This window comes from Salmo salar, chromosome ssa12 (genome assembly GCF_905237065.1).
Source record: "Salmo salar chromosome ssa12, Ssal_v3.1, whole genome shotgun sequence".
In the NCBI taxonomy this organism is placed as follows: domain Eukaryota; kingdom Metazoa; phylum Chordata; class Actinopteri; order Salmoniformes; family Salmonidae; genus Salmo; species Salmo salar.
In genome coordinates, this window is record NC_059453.1 from 59,621,144 (window position 1) to 59,644,174 (window position 23,031).

The following is a 23,031-nucleotide window of genomic DNA, read 5'->3' on the forward strand; positions in this document are numbered from 1 at the left end:
CAATAGGCCCTCCGGTTTTACGCACTGAACTCTATCTGCGAAGTAGTTGGTGAACCAGGCGAGGCAGTCATTTGAGAAACCAAGTCTATTGAGTCTGCCAATAAGAATACAGTGATTGACAGAGTCGAAAGCCTTGGCCAGGTCGATGAAGACGGCTGCACAGTACTGTCTTTTATCGATGGCGGTTATGATATCGATTAGTACCTTGAGTGTATGCAACAGAATAGAGGGTTCTTATAACTCCATTGTGTCTGTGTGAACTGAAAGTGGGCCTCTGGGAGATTTATGATGTCTTTGGGTGATAAGCCTAACAAGACGGCATTTCATAGCATGAGTTAATGTTTCTGTACTGGGGTACCAAGGGCCAGACCATGGTCTCTACACAATGAGAACAGTCTTTACAGCAGATACTGTTTGCTGTGAATTATTAGTATCTTTCATACGAATCCTAACCTTGTGACCCATTCCATACATCTGTTGATTGTCATGAACATCTAGGAGGATGGACTTTGGTATAACATGCTGTGGCTCAAATCCACTCGTTGGGCTCACAACTAATCACCTACGAGAGGGTCGTTGACAAGCTCCATTACTGCAGTAATTAAATAATATAATTTTATTGTTTTGAAGAAAGTTAAAAGTCTCTCCTTTTGATTACAATAATTCCACGACACTAGCTGCAGCGAACTGAAAAGAGGAGCAACCCAGGGATGTGTGTGCTTTAGGGACCTTTAACAGAATGTGACTGGCAGAACGGGTGTTGTATGTGGAGGATGAGGGCTGCAGTAGGTATGTCAGATAATGGGGAGTGAGGCCTAAGAGGGTTTTATAAATAACCATCAACCAGTGGGTCTTGCGACGGGTATACAGAGATGACCAGTTTACAGAGGAGTATAGAGTGCAGTGATGTGTCCTATAAGGAGCATTGGAGGCAAATCTGATGGCCGAATAGTAAAGAACATCTAGTCGCTCGGGAGCACCCTTACCTGCCAATCTATAAATTACGGCTCCGTAATCTAGCATGGGTAGGATGGTGATTTGAATCAGGGTTCGTTTGGCAGCTGGGGCGAAAGAGGAGCGATTACAATAGAGGAAATCAAGTCGATATTTAACCTTGGACTGAAACTTTGATATGTTCTGATTTAAGGACAGTGTACCGTCTAGCCATATTCCCAAGTACTTGTATGAGGTGACTACCTCAAGCTCTAAACCCTCAGAGGTAGTAATCACACCGGTGGGGAGAGGGGCATTTTTCTTACCCAACCACATGACCTTTGTTTTGGAGGTTTTCAGAACAAGGTTAAGGGCAGAGAAAGCTTGATGGACACTAAGAAAGCTTCGTTGTAGAACGTTTAACACAAAATCCGGGGAGGGGCCAGCTGAGTATAAGACTGTAGAGAGCTTCCCACTGCCTGAGCTATATTGTTGATGTAAATTGAGAAGAGCATGGGGCCTAGGATCAAGCCTTCGGGTACTCCCTTGGTGACAGGCAGTGACTGAGACAGCAGATGTTCTGACTTTATACACTGCACTCTTTGAGAGAGGCAGTTAGCAAACCATGCCAAAGACCCCTCAGAGACACCAATACTCCTTAGCTGGCCCACAAGAATGGAATGGTCTACCGTATAAAAAGCTTTGGCCAAGTCAATAAAAATAGCAGCACAACATTGCTTAGAATCAAGGGCAATGGTGACATCATTTAAGGTTGCAGTGACACATCCATAACCTGAGCGGAAACCAGATTGCATACCAGAGAGAATACTATAGACATGAAGAAAGCCATTCAGTTGATTATTGACACGTTTTAAGAAAGCCAGTCAGTTGATTATGGACACATTTATCCAACACTTTTGAGGGCTAAATAGAAATTGGCCTATAACAGTTAGGATCAGCTTGGTCTCCCCCTTTAAATAAAGGACACACTGTGGCTGCCTTCCAAGCAATGGGAACCTCCCCAGAGAGGAGCAACAGGTTAAAAAGGTCAGCAATAGGCTTGGCAATGATAGGACCTAGGATCAAGGGAGACACTCAAGTGTTTTAGTACTATATCTCTTGACACAATGATTAAAATAATCATGGCCTCTAAACCTTCAAGCTGCATACTGGACCCTATTCCAACTAAACTACTGAAAGAGCTGCTTCTGTCACGTCCTGACCAGTTAATGGTTATTTGTTGTTGGAGTTTGGTCAGGATGTGGCAGAGGGTATTTGTTTTATATGGTTTGGGGTGGTGGTGTAGGTAGTAGGTCGTTTTATTTATGTATTCCGGGGGTTTTGGGCACTGCTCTGTGTTTATGTATTTCTATGTTTAGTTAGTTAGTTGTGGGTATAGGTTCTAGGTTCGTTTTCTATGTATAGTTAATTGGGATGGGACTCCCAATTGAAGGCAGGTGTGTTGAGTTGCCTTTGATTGGGAGTCCTATATAATAGGGTGTGTTTGTCTTTGTGTTTGTGGGTAGTTGTTTTTGCACTGCGTTTGTATAGCCTGCAAAACTGTTGCACTGTCGTTGTTTCTTGTTTTGTATAGTGTTCATGTTATTGATTAATTAAATTCAAAGATGAACGCGACCTCCGCTGCGTATTGGTCTACTTTGTCAGATGAGGACTTCTCTATTTCTTCTGAAGACGAAGACAACTGTGACAGAACTACCCACCAAACCAAGACCAAGCAGCGGAGAGAGGAGCGGCACGCTAAGTATATGGACTATGGGGAGAGATGGACTTGGGAGGAGATTTTGGACGGGGCTGGACCTTGGCATCAGGCTGGGGAATACCGTCGCCCACGGGAGGAGATCGAGGAAGCGAAGGCTGAGAGGTGGCGTTTTGAAGCCATGAACGTGCTGGCGAGGAAGCCGGAGAGGCACCCCCAAGATTTTTTTAGGGGGGGGCACACGGGTAGTTTGGCTAGGTCTAGGAAGAGCCATAAGCCAGCTACCCGTGAGTATGTGGAGATGCGTAGGGAGGTGAGAGCGCCGTGTTTTGCTGAGGTGCGCACTATCTCGCCTCACGCACGCACAGCCCAGTCCGCCCTGCACCAGCACCCCGCTCGTGCAGGGCTACTAGTTCCATCCAGCCAGGACGGGTTGTGCAGGCGGTGCGATCACGGCCACCTGCGCGCCTCCATGGCCCAGTCTTTCCGGTTCCTGCCTCTCGTGCTTTCCCGGAAGTGAGTACCTCCAGTCTGGCACGACCAATACCAGCAACCCAGACCAAGCTTCCCAGTAGTCAGCCTAGTCCTGTTCAGCCTGTTCCGGCTCCCCGCACTAGCCCGAAGATGCATGTGCCCAGACTGGCACATCCAATACCAGCCCCAGGCATCAGGCATCTAGTGCGTCTGCCAGAGTGGCCCGACTGCCCGGATCTGCCAGAGTGGCCCGACTGCCCGGGTCTGCCAGAGTGGCCCGACTGCCCGGGTCTGCCAGAGTGGCCCGACTGCCCGGGTCTGCCAGAGTGGCCCGACTGCCCGGGTCTGCCAGAGTGGCCCGACTGCCCGGGTCTGCCAAAGTGGCCCGCCTGTCCTCCGGCCCAGCCCGAGTGGCCCGCCTGTCCTCCGGCCCAGCCCGAGTGGCCGGCCTGTCCTCCGGCCCAGCCCGAGTGGCCGGCCTGTCCTCCGGCCCAGCCCGAGTGGCCTGCCTGTCCTCCGGCCCAGCCCGAGTGGCCCGCCTGTCCTCCGGCCCAGCCCGAGGGGCCCGCCTGTCCTCCGGCCCCTCGGGCAGGTGTGTTGAGTTGCCTTTGATTGGGAGTCCTATATAATAGGGTGTGTTTGTCTTTGTGTTTGTGGGTAGTTGTTTTTGCACTGCGTTTGTATAGCCTGCAAAACTGTTGCACTGTCGTTGTTTCTTGTTTTGTATAGTGTTCACATTATTGATTAATTAAATTCAAAGATGAACGCGACCTCCGCTGCGTATTGGTCTACTTTGTCAGATGAGGACTTCTCTATTTCTTCTGAAGACGAAGACAACTGTGACAGCTTCCTGTGCTTGGCCCTCCTATTTTGAACATAATAAACGTCTCTCTATCCACCGGATGTGTACCAAACTCACTAAAAGTGGCAGTAATAAAGCCTCTCTGTCACGTCCTGACCAGCAGAGGGCGTTTTGCTTAGTCTTGGTCAGGATGTGGCAGGGGGTTTGTGCTTGTTAAATGTTGGGTTGATGATTGGGACTTCCAATTGAAGGCAGGTGTGTATAGTTGCCTTTGATTGGAAGTCCTATATAGGTGTGTGTGTTTGTCTTTGGGGTTGTGGGGAATTGTTTTTGCACTGCGTTTTTTAGCCTGCAAACTGTTGCTGCTGTCACGTTTATTGTTTCCTGTGGATGCTTTACTCTTTTTTTGTTAATTAAAATATGAGTATCCACAACTCCGCTGCATTTTGGTCTTCCCTGCAACACAACGAAGGATTTTGTGACAGAATTCCCCGCCAAATCAGGACCAAGCAGCGGAAGAAGGCTGGCGAGGACTGGGAGACACGACGGGTAAGGGAGACTGAGAGGCACCCCCAAGATTTTTTTAGGGGGGGGCACAAGGGCTGGTTGACGGGGCAAGACTGGAGTGCCAGTCAACAGTTACCAGAGCTGCCCGTCAGTCAACAGTCACCAGAGCTGCCCGCCAGTCAACAGTCACCAGAGCTGCCCGCCAGTCAACAGTCACCAGAGCTGCACGCCAGTCAACAGTCACCAGAGCTGCCCGCCAGTCAACAGTCACCAGAGCTGCCCGCCAGTCAACAGTCACCAGAGCTGCCCGCCAGTCATACGTCACCAGAGCTGCCCGCCAGTCATACGTCACCAGAGCCGCCCACTAGTCAGGAGCCGCCAGAGCCGCCCGCTAGTCAGAAGCCGCCAGAGTGGCCAGACTGCCCGGAGCTGCCAGAGTGGCCAGACTGCCCGGAGCTGCCAGAGTGGCCAGACTGCCCGGAGCTGCCAGAGTGGCCAGACTGCCCGGAGCTGCCAGAGTGGCCAGACTGCCCGGAGCTGCCAGAGTGGCCAGACTGCCCGGAGCTGCCAGACTGCCCGGCGCTGCCAGAGTGGCCAGACTGCCCGGAGCTGCCAGAGTGGCCCGCCTGTTCAGGGCTGCCAGAGTGCCCTGCCTGTCAGGAGCAGCCAGAGTGGCCCGCCTGTTCGGGGCTGCCAGAGTGCCCTGCCTGTCAGGAGCTGCCAGAGTGGCCCAACTGCCCAGATCAGCCAGAGTGGCCCGCCTGTTCGGGGCTGCCAGAGTGCCCTGCCTGTCAGGAGCTGCCAGAGTGGCCCGTCAGTCAGGATCAGCCCGAGGGGCCCTCCTGTCCTCTGGCCCAGCCCGAGGGGCCCTCCTGTCCTCCGGCCCAGCCCGAGGGGCCCTCCTGTCCTCCGGCCCAGCCCGAGTGGCCCTCCTGTCCTCCGGCCCAGCCCGAGTGGCCCTCCTGTCCTCCGGCCCAGCCCGAGTGGCCCTCCTGTCCTCCGGCCCAGCCCGATTGGTCCGTCTGCCAGGGTCAGCCCGCGTGGCACGTCTGCCCAGCGCAGCTAGCGGCGCCACCAAAGTGGGCAACGCCAAAGGGGGAACGAGGTCCACGTCCTGCACCTGAGCCACCTCCAGGATATGTGGGTTGGGGAGGGAGGGTGTAGCACAGTGCCGTCGGTGACGGCAGCCACCCTCCCTTCCCTCCCTCCCTTATGGTTTAGGGGTTATTGTTTGTTGGTTTTGTTGGGGTATTGGGGATTTTCTTGTGTTTTTCTTTTTTAAGGTGCATCCCGGAGTCTGCACCTTGAGGGGGGGGTACTGTCACGTCCTGACCAGCAGAGGGCGTTTTTCTTAGTCTTGGTCAGGATGTGGCAGGGGGTTTGTGCTTGTTAAATGTTGGGTTGATGATTGGGACTTCCAATTGAAGGCAGGTGTGTATAGTTGCCTTTGATTGGAAGTCCTATATAGGTGTGTGTGTTTGTCTTTGGGGTTGTGGGGAATTGTTTTTGCACTGCGTTTTAGATAGCCTGCAAAACTGTTGTAAATCGTGAGTACCGTTCATTGTTTTGTTTTCCCTGTGGATGCTTTTTTTTCATTTACCAATTAAAAGAATGAGTGTCCACACTTCCGCTGCGCCTTGGTCCGCTTCTCTACACGACTTAATCTGTGACACTCTCTTGAAAAAGCCAAACCTTGGCCCAGAAAATATAAAAAACTATCGGCCTATATCTAATCTCCCATTCCTCTCAAAAATTGTAGAAAACTCACTGCCTTCCTGAAGACAAACAATGTATACAAAATGCTTCAGTCTGGTTTTAGACCCCATCATAGCACTGAGACTGCACTTGTGAAGGTGGTAAATTACCTTTTAATGACGTCAGACTGAGGCTCTGCATCTGCCCTCGTGCTCCTAGACCTTAGTGCTGCTTTTGATACCATCGATCACCACATTCTTTTGGAGAGATTGGAAACCCAAATTGGTCTACACGGACAAGTTCCGGCCTGGTTTTTGATCTTATCTGTCGGAAAGATATCAGTTTGTCTCTGGATGGTTTTTCCTCTGACAAATCAACTGTAAATTTCGGTGTTCCTCAAGGTTCCGTTTTAGGAACACTATTGTTTTCACTATATATTTACCTCTTGGGGGATGTCATTCGAAAACATAATGTTAACTTTCACTGCTATGCGGATGACACACAGCTGAACATTTCGATGAAACATAGTGAAGCCCCAAAATTGCCCTCGCTGGAAGCCTGTGTTTCAGACATAAGGAAGTGGATGGTTGCAAACTTTCTACTTTTAAACTCGGACAAAACAAAGATGCTTGTTCTAGGTCCCAAGAAACAAAGAGATCTTCTGTTGAATCTGACAATTAATCTTGTTGGTTGTACAGTCGTCTCAAATAAAACTGTGAAGGACCTCGGCGTTACTCTGGACCCTGATCTCTCTTTTGACAAACATATCCAGACTGTTTCAAGGACAGCTTTTTTCCATCTACGTAACATTGCAAAAATAAGAAATGTTCTGTACAAAAATGATGCAGAAAAATGTATCCATGCTTTTGTCACTTCTAGGTTAGACAACTGCAATGCTCTACTTTCCGGCTACCCGGATAAAGCACTAAATAAACTTCAGTTAGTGCTAAATATGGCTGCTAGAATCCTGACTAGAACCCCAAAATTTGATCATATTACTCCAGTGCTAGCCTCCCTACACTGGCTTCCTGTTAAGGCAAGGGCTGATTTCAAAGTTTTACTGCTAACCTACAAAGCATTACATGGGCATACCTATCTTTCCGATTTGGACCTGCTGTACATACCTACACGTACGCTACGGTCACAAGACGCAGGCCTCCTAATTGTCCCTAGAATTTCAAAGCAAACAGTTGGAGGCAGGGCTTTCGCCTATAGAGCTTAATCTTTATGGAATGGTCTGCCTAACCATGTGAGAGACGCAAACTCGGTCTAAACCTTTAAGTCTTTATTGAAGAATCATCTCTTCAGTAGGTCCTATGATTGAGTGTAGTCTGGCCCAGGAGTGTGAAGGTGAACGGAAAGGCACTGGAGCAACGAACCGCCCTTGCTGTCTCTGCCTGGTCGGTTCCCCTCTCTCCACTGGGATTCTCTGCCTCTAACCCTATTACAGGGGCTGAATCACTGGCCTACTGGTGCTCTTCCATGCCGTCCCTAGGAGGGGTGCGTCACTTGAGTGGGTTGAGTCACTGACGTGGTCTTCCTGTCTGGGTTGGCGCCCCTCCTTGGGTTGTGCCGTGGCGGAGATCTTTGTGGGCTATACTCGGCCTTGTCTCAGGATGGTAAGTTGGTGGTTGAAGATATCCCTCTAGTGGTGTGGGGGCTGTGCTTTGGCAAAGTGGGTGGGGTTATATCCTGCCTGTTTGGCCCTGTCCGGGGGTATCATCGGATGGGGCCACAGTGTCTCCTGACCCCTCCTGTCTCAGCCTCCAATATTTATGCTGCAGTATGTGTTTATGTGTCAATGGGCTAGGGTTAGTCTCTTATATCTAGAGTATTTATCCTGTCTTATCCGGTGTCCTGTGTGAAGTTAAGTATACTCTCTCTAATTCTTTCTTTCTTTCTCTCTCTCTCTCTCTCTCTCTCTCTCTCGGAGGACCTGAGCCCTAGGACCATGCCTCAGGACTACCTGGCATGATGACTCCTTGCTGTCCCCAATCCACCTGGCCGTGCTGCTGCTCCAGTTTCAACTGTTCTGCCTGCGGCTATGGAACCCTGACCTGTTCACCGGACGCGCTACCTGTCCCAAACCTGCTGTTTTCAACTTTCTAGACACAGCAGGAGCGGTAGAGATACTCTCAATGTTCGGCTATGAAAAGCCAACTGACATTTACTCCTGAGGTGCTGACCTGTTGCACCCTCGACAACTACTGTGATTATTATTATTTGACCATGCTGGTCATTTATGAACATTTGAACATCTTGGCCATGTTCTGTTATAATCTCCACCCGGCACAGCCAGAAGAGGACTGGCCACCCCTCATAGCCTGGTTCATCTCTAGGTTTCTTCCTTGGGTTTGGCCTTTCTATGGAGTTTTTCCTAGCCACCATGCTTCTACACCTGCATTGCTTGCTGTTTGGGGTTTTAGGCTGGGTTTCTGTACAGCACTTTGAGATATCAGCTGATGTAAGAAGGGCTATATAAATACATTTGATTTGATTTGATAGGGGCTGCAACCGTAAAGAGCTCAGCCATGTGCTCCTTGTCAGTAACAACCACATCATCAACATTAAGGGAAATGGGCAGCTGTGAGGAGGAGGCTTTATTCTCCAGGTCTTTAACCGTTTCCAGAACTTATTGGGGTTAGACCCAAAGAGAGAGAACTGCTCCTTAAAGTAACTAACTTTGGCCTGCCGAATAGCCTGAGTGCACTTATTTCTCATTTGCCTGAACGAGAGCCTGTCAGCCTGAGTATGCATGTGCCGAGCCTTTAGCCAAATGGAATTCTTGAGGTGGAGTAACTCTGCCAGATCACGGCCAACCCATGGGCTGAACCTTTTTTTAATTCTCATTTTCTTTATGGTGGCGTTTGTTAACAATATCACTAAACACATCAAAACAGAAGGTCCAAGCGTTTTCAACAGAGGGGATCAAGCTGATTTACAGAGGCCAGGTCATGAAGGAAGGCTTGCTCATGAACGTTTTTTAGCAAGCATCTGTGACAAATCAGGACGTGTCGTTTCACTGAGCAGCCATTTCGAACACAGGCTGTAAAACAGTGATCACTAAAGTCATTACAGAAAACATCAGACTGATACCTATCAGGATTATTTGTGAGGATAACATCAAAGACAGTAGCCTTTTATGACTGTTTGGAGTCATACCTTGTGGGATTGGTAATAATCTGAGAAAGATTTAGGGAGTCCCATTGCTTTAGGACTGGTTTAAGCATGTCCCAGTTTAGGTCCCCTAGCAGGACAAAGTCAGACTTAGTGTAAGGGGCCAGGAGAGAGCATAGGGCAGGTAGGGTACAGGCCGGTGCTGATGGTGGACGATAACACAAAGCAACAGTCAACAAAGAGCTATTTGAAAGTTTAATGCACTTCTTAGGGCTAACTTCCTGTGAAACAGGAGGGCGCACAATTCAAATAAATAATCATAAATAATATGGATTTTAAACATTTATGTACATATAAGTGTCTTACATCGGCTGAAAGCTTAAATTCTTGTTAATCTAACTGCACTGTCCGATTTACAGCGAAAACATGCCATGCGATTGTTTGAGGATGGCACCCCACATCAAAATATTTTTCCACCGGCACAGGTTTCATACATTCACAAATAACGATTAAATATTCACTTACTTTTTGAAAATCTTCCTCTGATTTGTCAGCCAAAGGGTCCCACCTATAACATGTAGTGTTGTTTTGTTAGATAAAATCCTTCGTTATAACCCAAAAAGTCTGTTTAATTGGCGTCATCGATTTGAGTAATCCACTCATTCAACTTGCAGAGAAAGGAATCCAAAAATCTACCCCTAAACTTTGTTTCAACAGATCAAAATACATTTCTATTTACTCCTCAGATACCCTAAAATGTAATCAAACTATAATATTACTTACGGAAAGAAGAATGTTCAATAGGAAACCGATTTTAGCAGGTGCGTAATGTCTTCATAGCGCGCGCAAACACGAATTTCAAAGACTGTCTTTCTACTTAAACTGATATTTCTTATTTGTAATTGAAGTAACAAGCCTGAAACCTTGAACATAGACTGCTGACACCCTGTGGAAGCCATAGGAATTGCATGCAGGGAATCTAATTTTCAATCTTTCTAAAATAATGGTTTCTCAAAAAAATGATTTCCGGTTGGTTTTTCTTTGGATTTTTACTACCATATCTATTGTGTTATATTCTCCTACATTATTTTACAATTTCTACAAACTTCAAAGTATTTTCTTTCCAATGGTACCAATTATATGCATATCCTGGATTCAGGGCCTGAGCTACAGGCAGTTTACTTTGGGCACGTCATTCAGACAGGAAGTGGAGAAAAAAGGGGCCTAGCCCTAAGAAGTTAAAACAAGCAAATCAAATTGTTTGGGGACAGACTTGGTGGAGACAACCAAGCACTGAATGTGTTCCTTGGTAAAGATTGCGACTCCACCACCTTTGGAAGATCTGTCTTCCTGAAAAAGGTTGTAACCAGAAAGGTTAACATCAGTGTTCAAAACACTCTTTCTTAACCATGTCTCAGTAATGACCAACACATCTGGATTGGAGCTGTGAACCCACACTTTCAATTGATATATTTTAGGTAATAAGCTTCTAGTGTTAAAGTGCAGAAAACCCAGGCTTTTATGAGAGCAGAAATCAGTGAAGCAAATATCAGAACACAAGTCCGAATTGGGGCTAGCAACAGTAGATGGGCCAGGGTGTACATATTCATTTTCAGATATCATCATCAGTAATACAATTAGGGCACGGCAGAGGACAGGGAGAGCTCTGCAGTTATTCTTTTTAATGACATTTGAATGTGCATCAGATGGCAACAAGATCATATTGTACAGCAATTTCATCAGGTAACATGAATACAAAGCCGGCAAGAGGTGGTTAGAATAGGATGGGAGGCCAAGAGTCTGTGTAACCAATAGAGAGTCAGAGTCCCGAGCGTGGGAATAAACATAGTCTGTGCCACGGTTGGGTAAACAAGCAAGCTCATAGTCAACAAAGCACACGAGGCAAATAGCATAAAGCACAAGAAAAATATATAACGACTTGGGACTAGCCATTGTAAGTTCAAAGAGTCACTCGCCTCAACAAGGTAACTTGAGAGAGAAGCTCTCTATGAGTCCAGTAGGCTTGAAAAGTATGAGATACAATAAATAAATAGTAGTCTTATACTAGTTAATTAAAGTGTTTCTGAGTAAGCTCACATAATAAGCTTCACAAGTTAATTACCCTACCTAAAATTCCAATCAGTCCAAAGTCTGAGGTGTGTGTGTGTGTGTGTGTGTGTGTGTGTGTGTGTGTGTGTGTGTGTGTGTGTGTGTGTGTGTGTGTGTGTGTGTGTGTGTGTGTGTGTGTGTGTGTGTGTGCTGGAGGCGAGGGGGGACTGTGCCGGGGTACCTGTACTAGACAGGGGGAGACAGGCCAGGGCAGATGGTGAACAGATCGCCAAGTGGAATCCAAGCAGCAGTGCATTAGGCAACGGGAGTAGGTGTCACACCCGCTTGGGAGAAGCTGTTTTTGGGAGGCAGATTCCTTGTAGAAAATCCCAGCTAGCTAGCTAACATAGCTAGCAAGTCTCTGTCCACCATTTTTTTTCCATGTGGAAAAGCAGGTCGTAAGCTAGCTCTATCTCTTCAGTTTCGGCGAATGGTACTTTACGACATCCAAACAAAGTTGTCCTGTAGCTGTTGTATTTTGGAGATTGCGAGGAGGATATCTTCTGATGTGATCATTTACATCATTTAGCAGACGCTCTTATCCAGAGCGACTTACAAATTGGTGCATTCACCTTATGATATCCAGTGGAACAACCACTTTACAATAGTACATCTATATCTTTTTTTTGGGGGGGGTAGAAGGATTACTATATCCTATCCCAGGTATTACTTAAAGAGGTGGGGTTTCAGGTGTCTACGGAAGGTGGTGATTGACTCCGCTGTCCTGGCGTCGTGAGGGAGCTTGTTCCACCATTGGGGTGCCAGGGCAGCGAACAGTTTTGACTGGGCTGAGCGGGAACTGTGCTTCCGCAGAGGTAGGGGGGCCAGCAGGCCAGAGGTGGATGAACGCAGTGCCCTTGTTTGGGTGTAGGGCCTGATCAGAGCCTGAAGGTACAGAGGTGCCGTTCCCCTCACAGCTCCGTAGGCAAGCACCATGGTCTTGTAGCAGATGCGAGCTTCAACTGGAAGCCAGTGGAGTGTACGGAGGAGCGGGGTGACGTGAGAGAACTTGGGAAGGTTGAACACCAGACGGGCTGTGGCGTTCTGGATGAGTTGTAGGGGTTTAATGGCACAGGCAGGGAGCCCCGCCAACAGGGAGTTGCAGTTATCCAGACGGGAGATGACAAGTGCCTGGATTAGGACTTGCGCCGCTTCCTGATCAAGTAACAATATTGTTTATTATTGAGTTAATTTACAATTAAAGTATCTTGGCTGCATATCAGTTCAAAATAGAGATGAATCCAGGGGCTCCTGTATTGTAATGACCTCTGCACAGAGGGAGGGGGCTTCAAAAGCCTCTGCATTTGGGTGGGGGAGGCTGTGAAACTCTATTGCCATTGTTGGGCTCAACAGCTTTGACACCTCTCACTTCACATCTCAGTGCTAAATGAAGTTGCAGCCGGATCTGTTCTATGCTAGCAAGCTTGGTAGCCTTAACTGAGTATTCAGTCCTTATAAAGTAACATATCATTGTAATTTATTTTTCTTCTTGGCTTAAAAAGTAGCTTCAGACAAAACAGACTAAACTCAGTTCCAGGTTGAATGGTGGTTTCAGGTTTCTGTTGTGCCTCTTTTGCTGGTCGTTGGTTTGCCAGAGCATTTGCTGTATAGTCCTTGGAAATAAAAATATTTGGTAGTAGGAATCCTACCAGGTAATTAAAAAAAAAATCAGGTTGTAGGTTTGGAGTTTTGATTTGGAGTGGTTATGTTGTGGAGGGTAGTATCCTGTATATGTCCTTGCAGAAAAATCAAAGTTTATCTATCTCTAAATCTATCTTTTTGTAAAAACATGCTGAGAGAGGTATGGATCCGGCTCAAATTAAGCATTGTTCATACCCCAGAGTTAATACTTGGTAGAAACACCTTCGGCAGCCATTACAGCTGTGAATCATTCTGGATAACATTCTACCAACCTTGCCAAACTCTTAGAGCAACATACAGTGCATTCGGAAAGTATTCCCCTTGACGTTTTCCACATTTTGTTACATTACGGTCTTATTCTACAATGGATTAAATAAAACAATGTTATCATCGATCTACACACAATAACTCATAATAACAAAGCGAAAACAGGTTTTTAGAAATGTTTGCACATTTATTAAATATAAAAACAGATATCTTATTTACATAAGTATTCAGACCTTTTGCTATGAGACTCAAAACTGAGCTGAGGTGTATCCTGTTCCCATTGATCATCCGTGAGATGTTTCTACAACTTGATTGGAGTCCACCTGTGGTAAATTCAATTTATTGGACATGATTTGGAAAGGCACATACCTGTCTATATAAGGTCCCAAGCATTGAGGACGAAGGAATTTGTCCGTAGAGCTCCGAGACAGGATTGTTTTGAGGCACAGATCTGGGGAAGGGTACCAAACAATGTCTGCAGCATTGAAGGTCCCCAAGATCACAGTGGCCTCCATCATTCTTAAATGGAAAAAGTTTGGAACCACCAAGACTCTTCCTAGAGCTGGCCGCCCAGCCAAACTGAGCACTCAGGGGAGAAGGGCCTTGGTCAGGGAGGTGACCAAGAACCAAATGGTCAATCTGACAGAGCTCCAGATTTCCTCTGTGGAGATGGGAGAGCCTTCCAGAAGGACAACCATCTCTGCAGCACTCCAACAATCAGGCTTTTATGCTAGAGTGGCCAGACGGAAGCCACTCCTCAGTAAAAGGCACATGACAGCCCGCTTGGAGTTTGCCAAAGGGCACCTAAAGCCTCTCAGACCATAAGTAACAAGATTCTCTGGTCCGACGAAACCAAGGTTGAACTCTTTGGCATGAATGCCAAGCATCATGTCTGGAGGAAACCTGGCACCATGCGTACGGGAAAGCATGGTGGTGGCAGCATCATGCTGTGGGGATGTTTTTCAGCAGCAGGGACTGGGAGACTAGTCAGGATCAAGAGAAAGATGAACGGAGCAAAGTACAGAGAGATCCTTGATAAACACATGGTCCAGATCGCTCAGACCTCAGACTGGGGTGAAGGTTCAACTTCTAACAGGACAATGACCCTAAGCACACAGCCAAGACAATGCTGGAGTGGCTTCAAGACAAGTCTCTGAATGTCCTTGAATGCCCCAGCCAAAGCCCGGACTGCAACCTGATCGAACATCTCTGGAGAGACGCTCCCCATCCAACCTGACAGAGCTTGAGAGGATATGCAGCGAAGAACGGGAGAAACGCCCCAAATACAGGTGTGCCAAGCTTGTAGCGTCATACCCAAGAAGACACAAGGCTGTAATCGCTGCCAATGGTGCTTCAACAAAGTACTGAGCAAAGGGTCTGAATACTTATGTATAAATATAATATTTCCATTTTAAATACATTTGCAAAAATGTCAAAAATCTGTTTTTGCTTTGTCATTATGGGGTATTTTGTGTAAATTGATGAGGGGAAAAAACTATTTAATCCATTTTAGAATAACAAAATGTGGAAAAAGTCAATGGGTCTGAATACTTTTCGAATGCGCTGTATGTATTTGATAAAGGCACAATCATTTCGGCTTTTTTGAACATGGGCTCATAAAATGTCTTTAATTTAGGGTCCATAATGTGGCTCATCAGGCTCAGGTAGCATCAGGCTTGAATTTTCAATCAAAGCTGTAATCTAATCCAGATTTAGGCCTAAACTTTATAATGCTTTTGAATGACACTTCCGAATGACAATTCTCGGTATAAAAACATTTGTAAAATACCGGGAAAATGTTCAACCCTAGCGAGGATGGAGGACATTCGTGGCAGGTGTGCCCTCTATATAACTCTGTGGCAAGGTATTTATACGGTCAGGTTTGAGGGTGCCTCCTTTCAATCCGTGTCCTTCACCCAGACAGGGCTGGGTAGTTGAGCACGACGAACAACTAGTATGCATCATTGAAATGTGAGTACAATCCTTTATCTTATAGTAGAGGATAAGAAGAGGACTCCCGTACCATTGTTAGTTTTGTATAGTTGACATTGGCCGCTAATGGCTGCGAAATGCTAACGGGTCAGTCAAACAGCCATTTTGAGTCTATTGATCAGTTCTTCCTGCTACTTGTGTTAATGGAGACATGAATAATTGTTGCTGTTTTTGTGCATTGCCTTTTGTTAATTTAACTAGGCTTGCTTAATGGCTATGCTTGCTACTTTTGTTAGCTTTATATTGTCTGTTTGCTTGCAATGCTATGCTATGTAGCCATTAATAAATCAGCCTGCAATAGCTTCGGCCTACTATGCCTCATGCTATTGCACCCCCTTTCTGGCCATTCATGCATAACGTTACCAATTTATTTGCATATTGTAATTGATTCATTGATTAATTGTATTTTCATTGCTATTATTGCTCGTTATTGTTTGCACCTTTGTCTCCTTTTAGATCAACCATGCTCCATACAAAGTCAACCAAGTCTCAAGTCAAGAGTCATGTTAACAACTTTCAATCATTCCCTACCATGTATCGTCTCCATTACCTGAATCTATAGACTCTTAAACTGGACTGCATCTCTGCCTCCGCCTGCTCTTTAACTGGAATCCCACAGTAGAGGGGCATCACCATAACCCTCACCTACACCTCAATCCGTTATGATCTTGTAACTGAAGAATATTGTGACAGGCTAGGAACTAAAGTTTTGGTCAGTGTTTCTCTAGGCACGCTTATTAGGGAGACATGCAGGAAATGTATAAAAGCACCCATTGGTCATGTTCAGGTGAGTGCATTGTTCCTGGAAAGTTCTTTGTTTGTATAGGCTGTGCAATGTTGCTGGTTTTTCTGTGCGAAACCATTTTATGACCATACTGTCTTGAAGAAATGTTTGTGTGGTTGATTGTTCTGAATGGTATGTGTTGAGTTTGACCATCAGTGAGTTTATTCACCTGTGACAATATTCAAGAGGTTCATTATGTAAAGCAACTGCAATAATATACTTTCATTTCAGATGGTTTGCTGGTTTGTGGTCCAAGCAGTTTATTGGCAGTGCCCTGCAATAAGGCGACTGTCTTTGAGGTCGTTTGTATCTCTAAAATATTTATGTAAATGCCGTTTCTTTTCTACCATCCGAATTAGTGTTTGTCACTGTTTTTGGTCATCTTGTGAACTTGGTCAGCTGAATCTCTGTGAAAGCACTGTTATGTTTCAGCAAGCTATCTAGTGGAAGTAACAGATTTAAGTCATTTTGGTGTACTCTTAATGTATTATTTCTGTGTCGAACAAGCAAACCTAATCCTCTAAGCTTCAAACTTTGTTTGTTCTTTATCTGCCTCTGCACTGTTTCTCTTTAATGGGCCTAGAACCTGTCTAATGTTTAGATGTTACAATTGTAATAAATAATATATTGTTGCTAAGGTGTTGTATGGTGCATTGCTCAGAGCTGTTGACCCAACTCAACAGGTGTCCTGTCACGAACCTGTGTCTTATGTTCTAGTTGAGGCGTTCCCCTCATTAAACCGTAACTGGCGTAGTCCGGTAGTTCTGCCATTTTAGCTAACGCTAGATGGCGAGTGTTACTACAATGTACTAAAGTCATGTCTGCAGAATACCACAGTCATGTACCCAGAAACGGAAACATTAAATACTGAAACACTATAGTGAATACTACAATAAAGTCTGCAAAAACACTCGTGAATACTATAGTTTACTACAGTCATGTCTGTAGAAACACTACAGTATACTAGTCATGACCACAAACACTAGTGTATACTAGTCAAGTCTGCAAAAACAGTATACTACAGTCATGTCTGCAAAAAACTAGTGAAGTCTGCAAAACCACTACAGTGAACACTACAGTAAAGTCAGCAAAAACACAACAGTGAATGCTATAGTAAACTATAGTCATGTCCACAAAAATACTGCAGTGAACCCTATAGTATATAAATCTAGTACTACAGTATTTAGACTAGTGTTTTTTATGTGGGCTGCCTTGAGATCTCATAATAGCTTGTATGGCATAATTAAATAAAACAATATACAGAGGCAAGAAAAAATATGTGAACCCTTTGGAATTACCTGGATTTCTGCATAAATTGGTCATCAGATTTGATCTGATCTTCATCTAAGTCACAACAATAAACAAACATAGTGTGCTTAAACTAATAACACACATAGTTTTTTTCTTGTCTATATTGAATATATAGTTTAAACATTCAGTGTAGGTTGGAAAAAGAACCCCTAGGCTAATGACTTCTCCAAAAGCTAATTGGAGTCAGGAGTCAGCTAAACTGGAGTCCAATCAATAAGACGAGAATGGAGATGTTGGTTAGAGCTGCCTTGCCCTATAAAAAAAACCTCACAAAATTTGAGTTTGCTATTCACAAGAAGCATTGCCTGATGTGAACCATGCCTCGAACAAAAGAGATCTCAGAAGACCAAAGATTAAGAATTGTTGACTTGCATGAAGCTGGAAAGGCTTACAAAAGTATCTCTAAAAGCCTTGATGTTCATCTGTCCACGATAAAAATTGTTTATAAATGGAAAAAGTTCAGCACTGTTGCTACTCTTCCTAGGAGTGGCCGTCTTGCCAAGATGACTGCAAGAGCACGATGCAGAATGCTCAACGAGGTTAAGAAGAATCCTAGAGTGTCAGCTAAAGACTTACAGAAATCTCTGGAACATGTTAACATCTCTAGTGACGAGTCTACGATACGTAAAACACTAAACAAGAGTGGTGTTCATGGGAGGACACCACAGAAGAAGCCACTGCTGTCCAAAAAAAACAAAGCTGCACGTCTGAAGTTTGCAAAAGTGCACCTGGATATTCCACATCGCTACTGGCAAAATATTCTGTGGACAGATGAAACTACAGTTCAGTTGTTTGGAAGGAACACACAACACTATGTGTGGACAAAAAAAGGCACAGCACACCAACATAAAAACCTCATCCCAACTGTAAATTATGGTGGAGGGAGCATCATGGTTTGGGGCTGCTTTGCTGCCTCAGGGCCTGGACAGCTTGCTATCATCGACGGAAAAATGAATTCCCAAGTTTATCAAGACATTTTGTAGGAGAATGTTAGGCTATCTGTCCGCCTAATTGAAGCTCGACAGAAGTTGGGTGATGTAACAGGACAACAACCCAAAACACAGAAGTAAATCAACAACAGAAGGGCTTAATAGAAGAAAATATGCCTTTCTGAATGGCCCAATCAAAGTCCTGACCTCAACCCGATTGAGATGCTGTGGCATGACCTTGAGATCAGTTCGCACCAGACATCCCAATAATATTGCTGATCCTAAACAGTTTTGTAAAGAGGAATGGCCCAAAATTCCTCCTGATGGTTGTGCAGATCTCATACGCAACTACAGAAAACAATTGGTTGAGGTTATTGCTGCCAAAGGAGGGTCAACCAGTTATTAAATCCAAGGATTCACATACTTTTTCGGTGTGAACCGTGTTTAAACGGTGTGAACAATAAAGACATGAAAACGTATAATTGTTTGTGTGTTATTAGTTTACGCAGACTGTGCTTGTCTATTGTCATGACCTAGATGAAGATCAGATGAAATTTTATAAACAATTTATGCAGAAATCTAGGTATTTCCAAAGGGTTCACATACTTTTTCTTGCCACTGTATCTCCATGGCTTGAGGCTATATTACCCCCATAAACGAGCTTAATCCTCAGAAGCAACTGTTTGAATATTCAGAGCTTGTGGTTTCTGCTTGTCCATGGTGTCAGCCCTAGCTATGGAAACACAATTTCCCTAGTATAACACCAGGTTTTAAGCCCATGGTAAGTCTGCCCATACTAGTGTTGCAAAGGAAAAGGGCCATGAAATAACATTTTTTGTGGAGATAATTTTCAAGTTCTCTCCCTCCCACCTTCCCTTTGCTTACCTCCTCTGTGTCCACATTTGCTTCCTCTTCTTCATCCACCTTCTCCATCCTATTCTCTGGGGTGGGGACTACCCACTCTATATTCCCCTCGGCTGGGTGAGATTTGACGTTGAGTGCTTCCTGGGTGTTAACAATGGTTCTCTGGAGGTCCAGTAACCTCCCAGGGGTAAGATGTCTCATCCTGGGCACAGTCGGCGAGGAGCCTGGCCTGAGACCCCCACCTCCCGAGCTTGATGGAGAAATTATCATTGACCACCTCGAGAAGAGGTTTCTCCTCTTTGTTAGAAAAGCTGTAGACCACCTTGATGTGAGGCTGCTCCTCATCTTTCAGTATGGGTTCTTTGATGGGGATGGTAGGGGAACGAGAAGGAAGCTCTGGCTTGGAAGATTGGTCAGGTTCAAGAGTGATCAATTGGACTGGGGACTCCGCTTGTTCTTTCTCCCTCTCTTCCGCTCTTTGTCTTTCTCTTGCCTGCTCTTTTTCTCTCTGTCTCTCATCTTCCTTCATCTTTTCCACCTCTCTCTTTCTTTCCCTTTCCCTCTCCTCTTCTATGACTTTCTCCCTGTCCTCCTCTCTCAATCTCTCCTCTTCCACTCTAAACATCTCCCTCTCTTCTTCCTCTCTCTGTCTCTCCCTTTCCCTCTTCACTTCTATCTGTCTCTCTGTCTCCCTCTCTTCTTTCCTCCTCTCCTCCTCTTCCTCCTTTTTCAGTATCTCCTTTTCCCTCTCAAGTTCTATCTGTCTTTCTCTCTCCTTCTCTACTTCTTTCCTCATGTTCTCCCTCTCTTCTTCCTCTCTCTGTCTCTCCCTATCCCACTCCTCCCCTCTTTGTCTTTCTCTCTCCCTATCCTCTTCCTTCCTCTTTCTCTCCCTTTCCCTCTTCACTTCTATCTGTCTTTCTGTCTCCCTCTCCTCTTCTTCCCTCCTCTCCCTCTCTTCCTCCTTTCTCAGTATCTCTTTTTCCCTCTCAAGTTCTATCTGTCTTTCTCTCTCCTTCTCTACTTCTTTCCTCATGTTCTCCCTCTCTTCTTCCTCTCTCTGTCTCTCCCTATCCCGCTCCTCCTCTCTTTGTCTTTCTCTCTCCCTATCCTCTTCCTTCCTCTTTCTCTCCCTCTCTTCCTCCTCCATCTGTCTCTGTCTATCCCATTCCCTCTCTATTTCACTTTGTGTTTCTCTCCCCTCTTCTTTCATCTTTCTCTCTTCTTCCTCGCTCTGTCTCTCCCTTTCCCTCTCCACAACTTTTTGTCTCTCCCTCTCCCATTCTTCCTCATTCTGTCTCTCCCTTTCCTCTTCTTTCTGCACTTTTTTTTGTTTTTCTATCTCTAACTCAACGTCTCGTTGCCTCTCTTTCTCCCTCTCCTTCTCTGCTTGTCTCTCTTCTAGCACCAGCTGTTTAAGTTTTTCCTCCTGTTGCACCTTGGTCTCCATATCTTTCTCTATTTGATCAATCACTAGCTCTTGTTTTTTCCCTCCATCTTCCATCCGAAGAAGTCTTCCTACTGGTTTGTAGAGTGGCACCTGGGCCCCCTTCTCCTCTCCCTCCTCTTCTCCCTCCTCTTCCTCATCTTCTATCTCCTCACTACTAACCTTTATCCCAGAACATCCTGAGCGACATAGGGTGGAAGCCTTGTCCTCTCGGGGAGCTAGCTGAACGCTTTCGCTCGTCGCCAATGACCCCCCAGTGACACCCAACGCAGGGTGAACTCTGCCAGGGATTGGTTGAGGGGCAACATCCACCCTCTGATTGGATGCCTGAACAGGAGGTGTGTCTAATGCCCAGTCTTTAATTCGCTGTTTCACACCCCCAGAACCGTCTGCTTGTTTAATTGGACCAGGTACTTCCTCCCTCTTGGTCAGAGGCTCTGGCCTCGAGGAGGAGTCCAGCAGCAAACTGATCCTCCGTTGTATGCTGCACACTTTCTCTTCTCCTGCCTCCTTTACCCCTTCTCCAACCCTCTCTTCCTTCAGCGGTGCTGAGTGCTTGAGTCTGCACTCTGGGTCAGATGGTGTCTCTGGTGAATCTGTTATCTTCTCTTCCTCCTTGGTCCTGAGGACAGACACTTTGAGGACTGCAGTCTCTCTCTTGGTCGCCGGTTTCTGCTTCTGGTTGTTGTCTTTGGCTGGTGGCTGTGAGGGGCGCGAGAGGCCGGCCGACTCAAACCTGGAGGTGAGCTCCATGGACAGCCGCTTCCTGCATCCTCCCCAGCGGGCTGCCTGATCCTCCCCAGCGTGACATCTGACGATTGCAGAGGTGGGCTCGCTCACAGTGTCTTCAGACTGGGGTTGAAGGGGAGCCGAGGTGACCGATGGTAATGGTATAGCCTCAGTTCCAGTAGCGGAGTGGCCTGAATCAGAGTCGCCATGTTCATCCAGTTCAGATTCACTGACTTGATTTGCCTCCGAGGTTCCAGTGGGGTCAGATATGGTACTAGCCGGTGGCTCAGATGTTGGGGCAGTAAGGGAGCTGGATGTGGAAAGAGCAGCTTGGTTTTGTTCAGTGGTGTGGGTTGAGTCAGTGTGGGGTGTTATGGTTGAAGGAGCTTTGAGAGCATTGGTCGGTTCAGGTGTCATGGTGCTCACTGTATCGCGTTTCACAGCTCCGCTTGAGTCAGACACAGGGCCACTAATAGGCTGATTAGGCTCCGGTTTGCTGGAGGTAGTGGGTGTAGTGGGTGGGGTCTGAGACGGCTGTGGAGTCCTTGTGAGTGTCTTTGGGGCTAGGATGGAGCGTAGGGTGGTGTTCCTCTGCAGTGAGAAGGGTTTGGGAGGCAGGCGAGGTTTGGGGCCGGGCGCAGGCTTGACGCCAGCCCCTCTTGCTTGGCCCACCTCACCAGAGGCCATGTCCATACGAGCTGCCATGCCCTCACTTCGTTCTTGAGAAGAGAAAAACCGAAGGGAGGAGTGGAGAATGGCTGGAAAATGTGAATGGCGGGGAAAAAGGGAGAGGTAAGCAGGGGAGGAGAAGGGACAGAAGGGGAGGGAGAGGAAGAAGTGAACAGAGAGGCGAGAAGAAGAAAGGCTATTTTAGGCTACTGGTGCTACATGAAGCCAGGTAGAAAACAAATCATTTCCTTTACTTCACATTTAGCTGTCACTCTGCTCTCTGACAAATACTTTCACCATAACGTATCACTTTCACATATTCTGGTGATACTCTGGGTTAAAAGCCAGTCGGTTTGGCTCTCTAAGGCCAAGCTAGAAGAGGCTGGTTGGATTAGATTTTTACAGAGGAAAAATACCTACCTCTAAAACTAAACAAAGTGAGACATACTACAAGCTACCTCTTACACCGCAACTGTACAGTATTATTGTTATGTCAGTCAAATAAATGTCAACGGACTGACTGTTGTTTGCATTTTGTTTGACATCCAATTCTACATTATGTAGAACAACTCACTTATTTCTGCGAGGGATTTGCCACCAAATGCAAACCTTTAGCACTATATTCACTTAAAGATGATACATCCTATACTTATCATCCCTTAAAATACGGGGATTGTCTACAAAAAGTGCTGTTGCTTATGCTCAAATAAACAGTGACATCCCATTGGGCAAAAACAGGCTGAATCAACGTTGTTTCCACGTCATTTCAACAACATAAAAATCAATGTAATGACATTGAATCAATGTTGAAAACTGATTGTATTTGCTAAAAGTTATCAATGTAAGGGAATTTAGTATTTTTTTCTCACCCAACTTTTAGCCTAAATACAATGTCATGGTCATTTTTTGTTGATTTCACGTTGAATTCACATTAGTTGACAACTCAACCAAATGTAAATCAAAACTAGACGTTGAACTGACATCTTTGCCCAGTGAGATACTGTTCCTTGGCCTGATATTCATGATCTAGGGCTCTATTCAATC

At 45.9% G+C, this 23,031-nt stretch overlaps 1 protein-coding gene across 1 annotated transcript in view; it reads right to left on the reverse strand.

Moving 5' to 3' along the window:
* The window catches only part of LOC106565491 (uncharacterized protein KIAA1671), a 38,240-nt gene extending 18,421 nt beyond the window's left edge, over positions 1 to 19,819 (reverse strand). Inside the window, exon 1 of the mRNA XM_045691583.1 lies at positions 19,164 to 19,819. Within this exon, the coding sequence (XP_045547539.1) occupies positions 19,164 to 19,487 (324 nt within the window). The 5' untranslated portion in view covers positions 19,488 to 19,819. The remainder of the gene's footprint in view (positions 1 to 19,163) is intronic.
* Between the last annotated feature and the right edge of the window lie 3,212 nt (positions 19,820 to 23,031).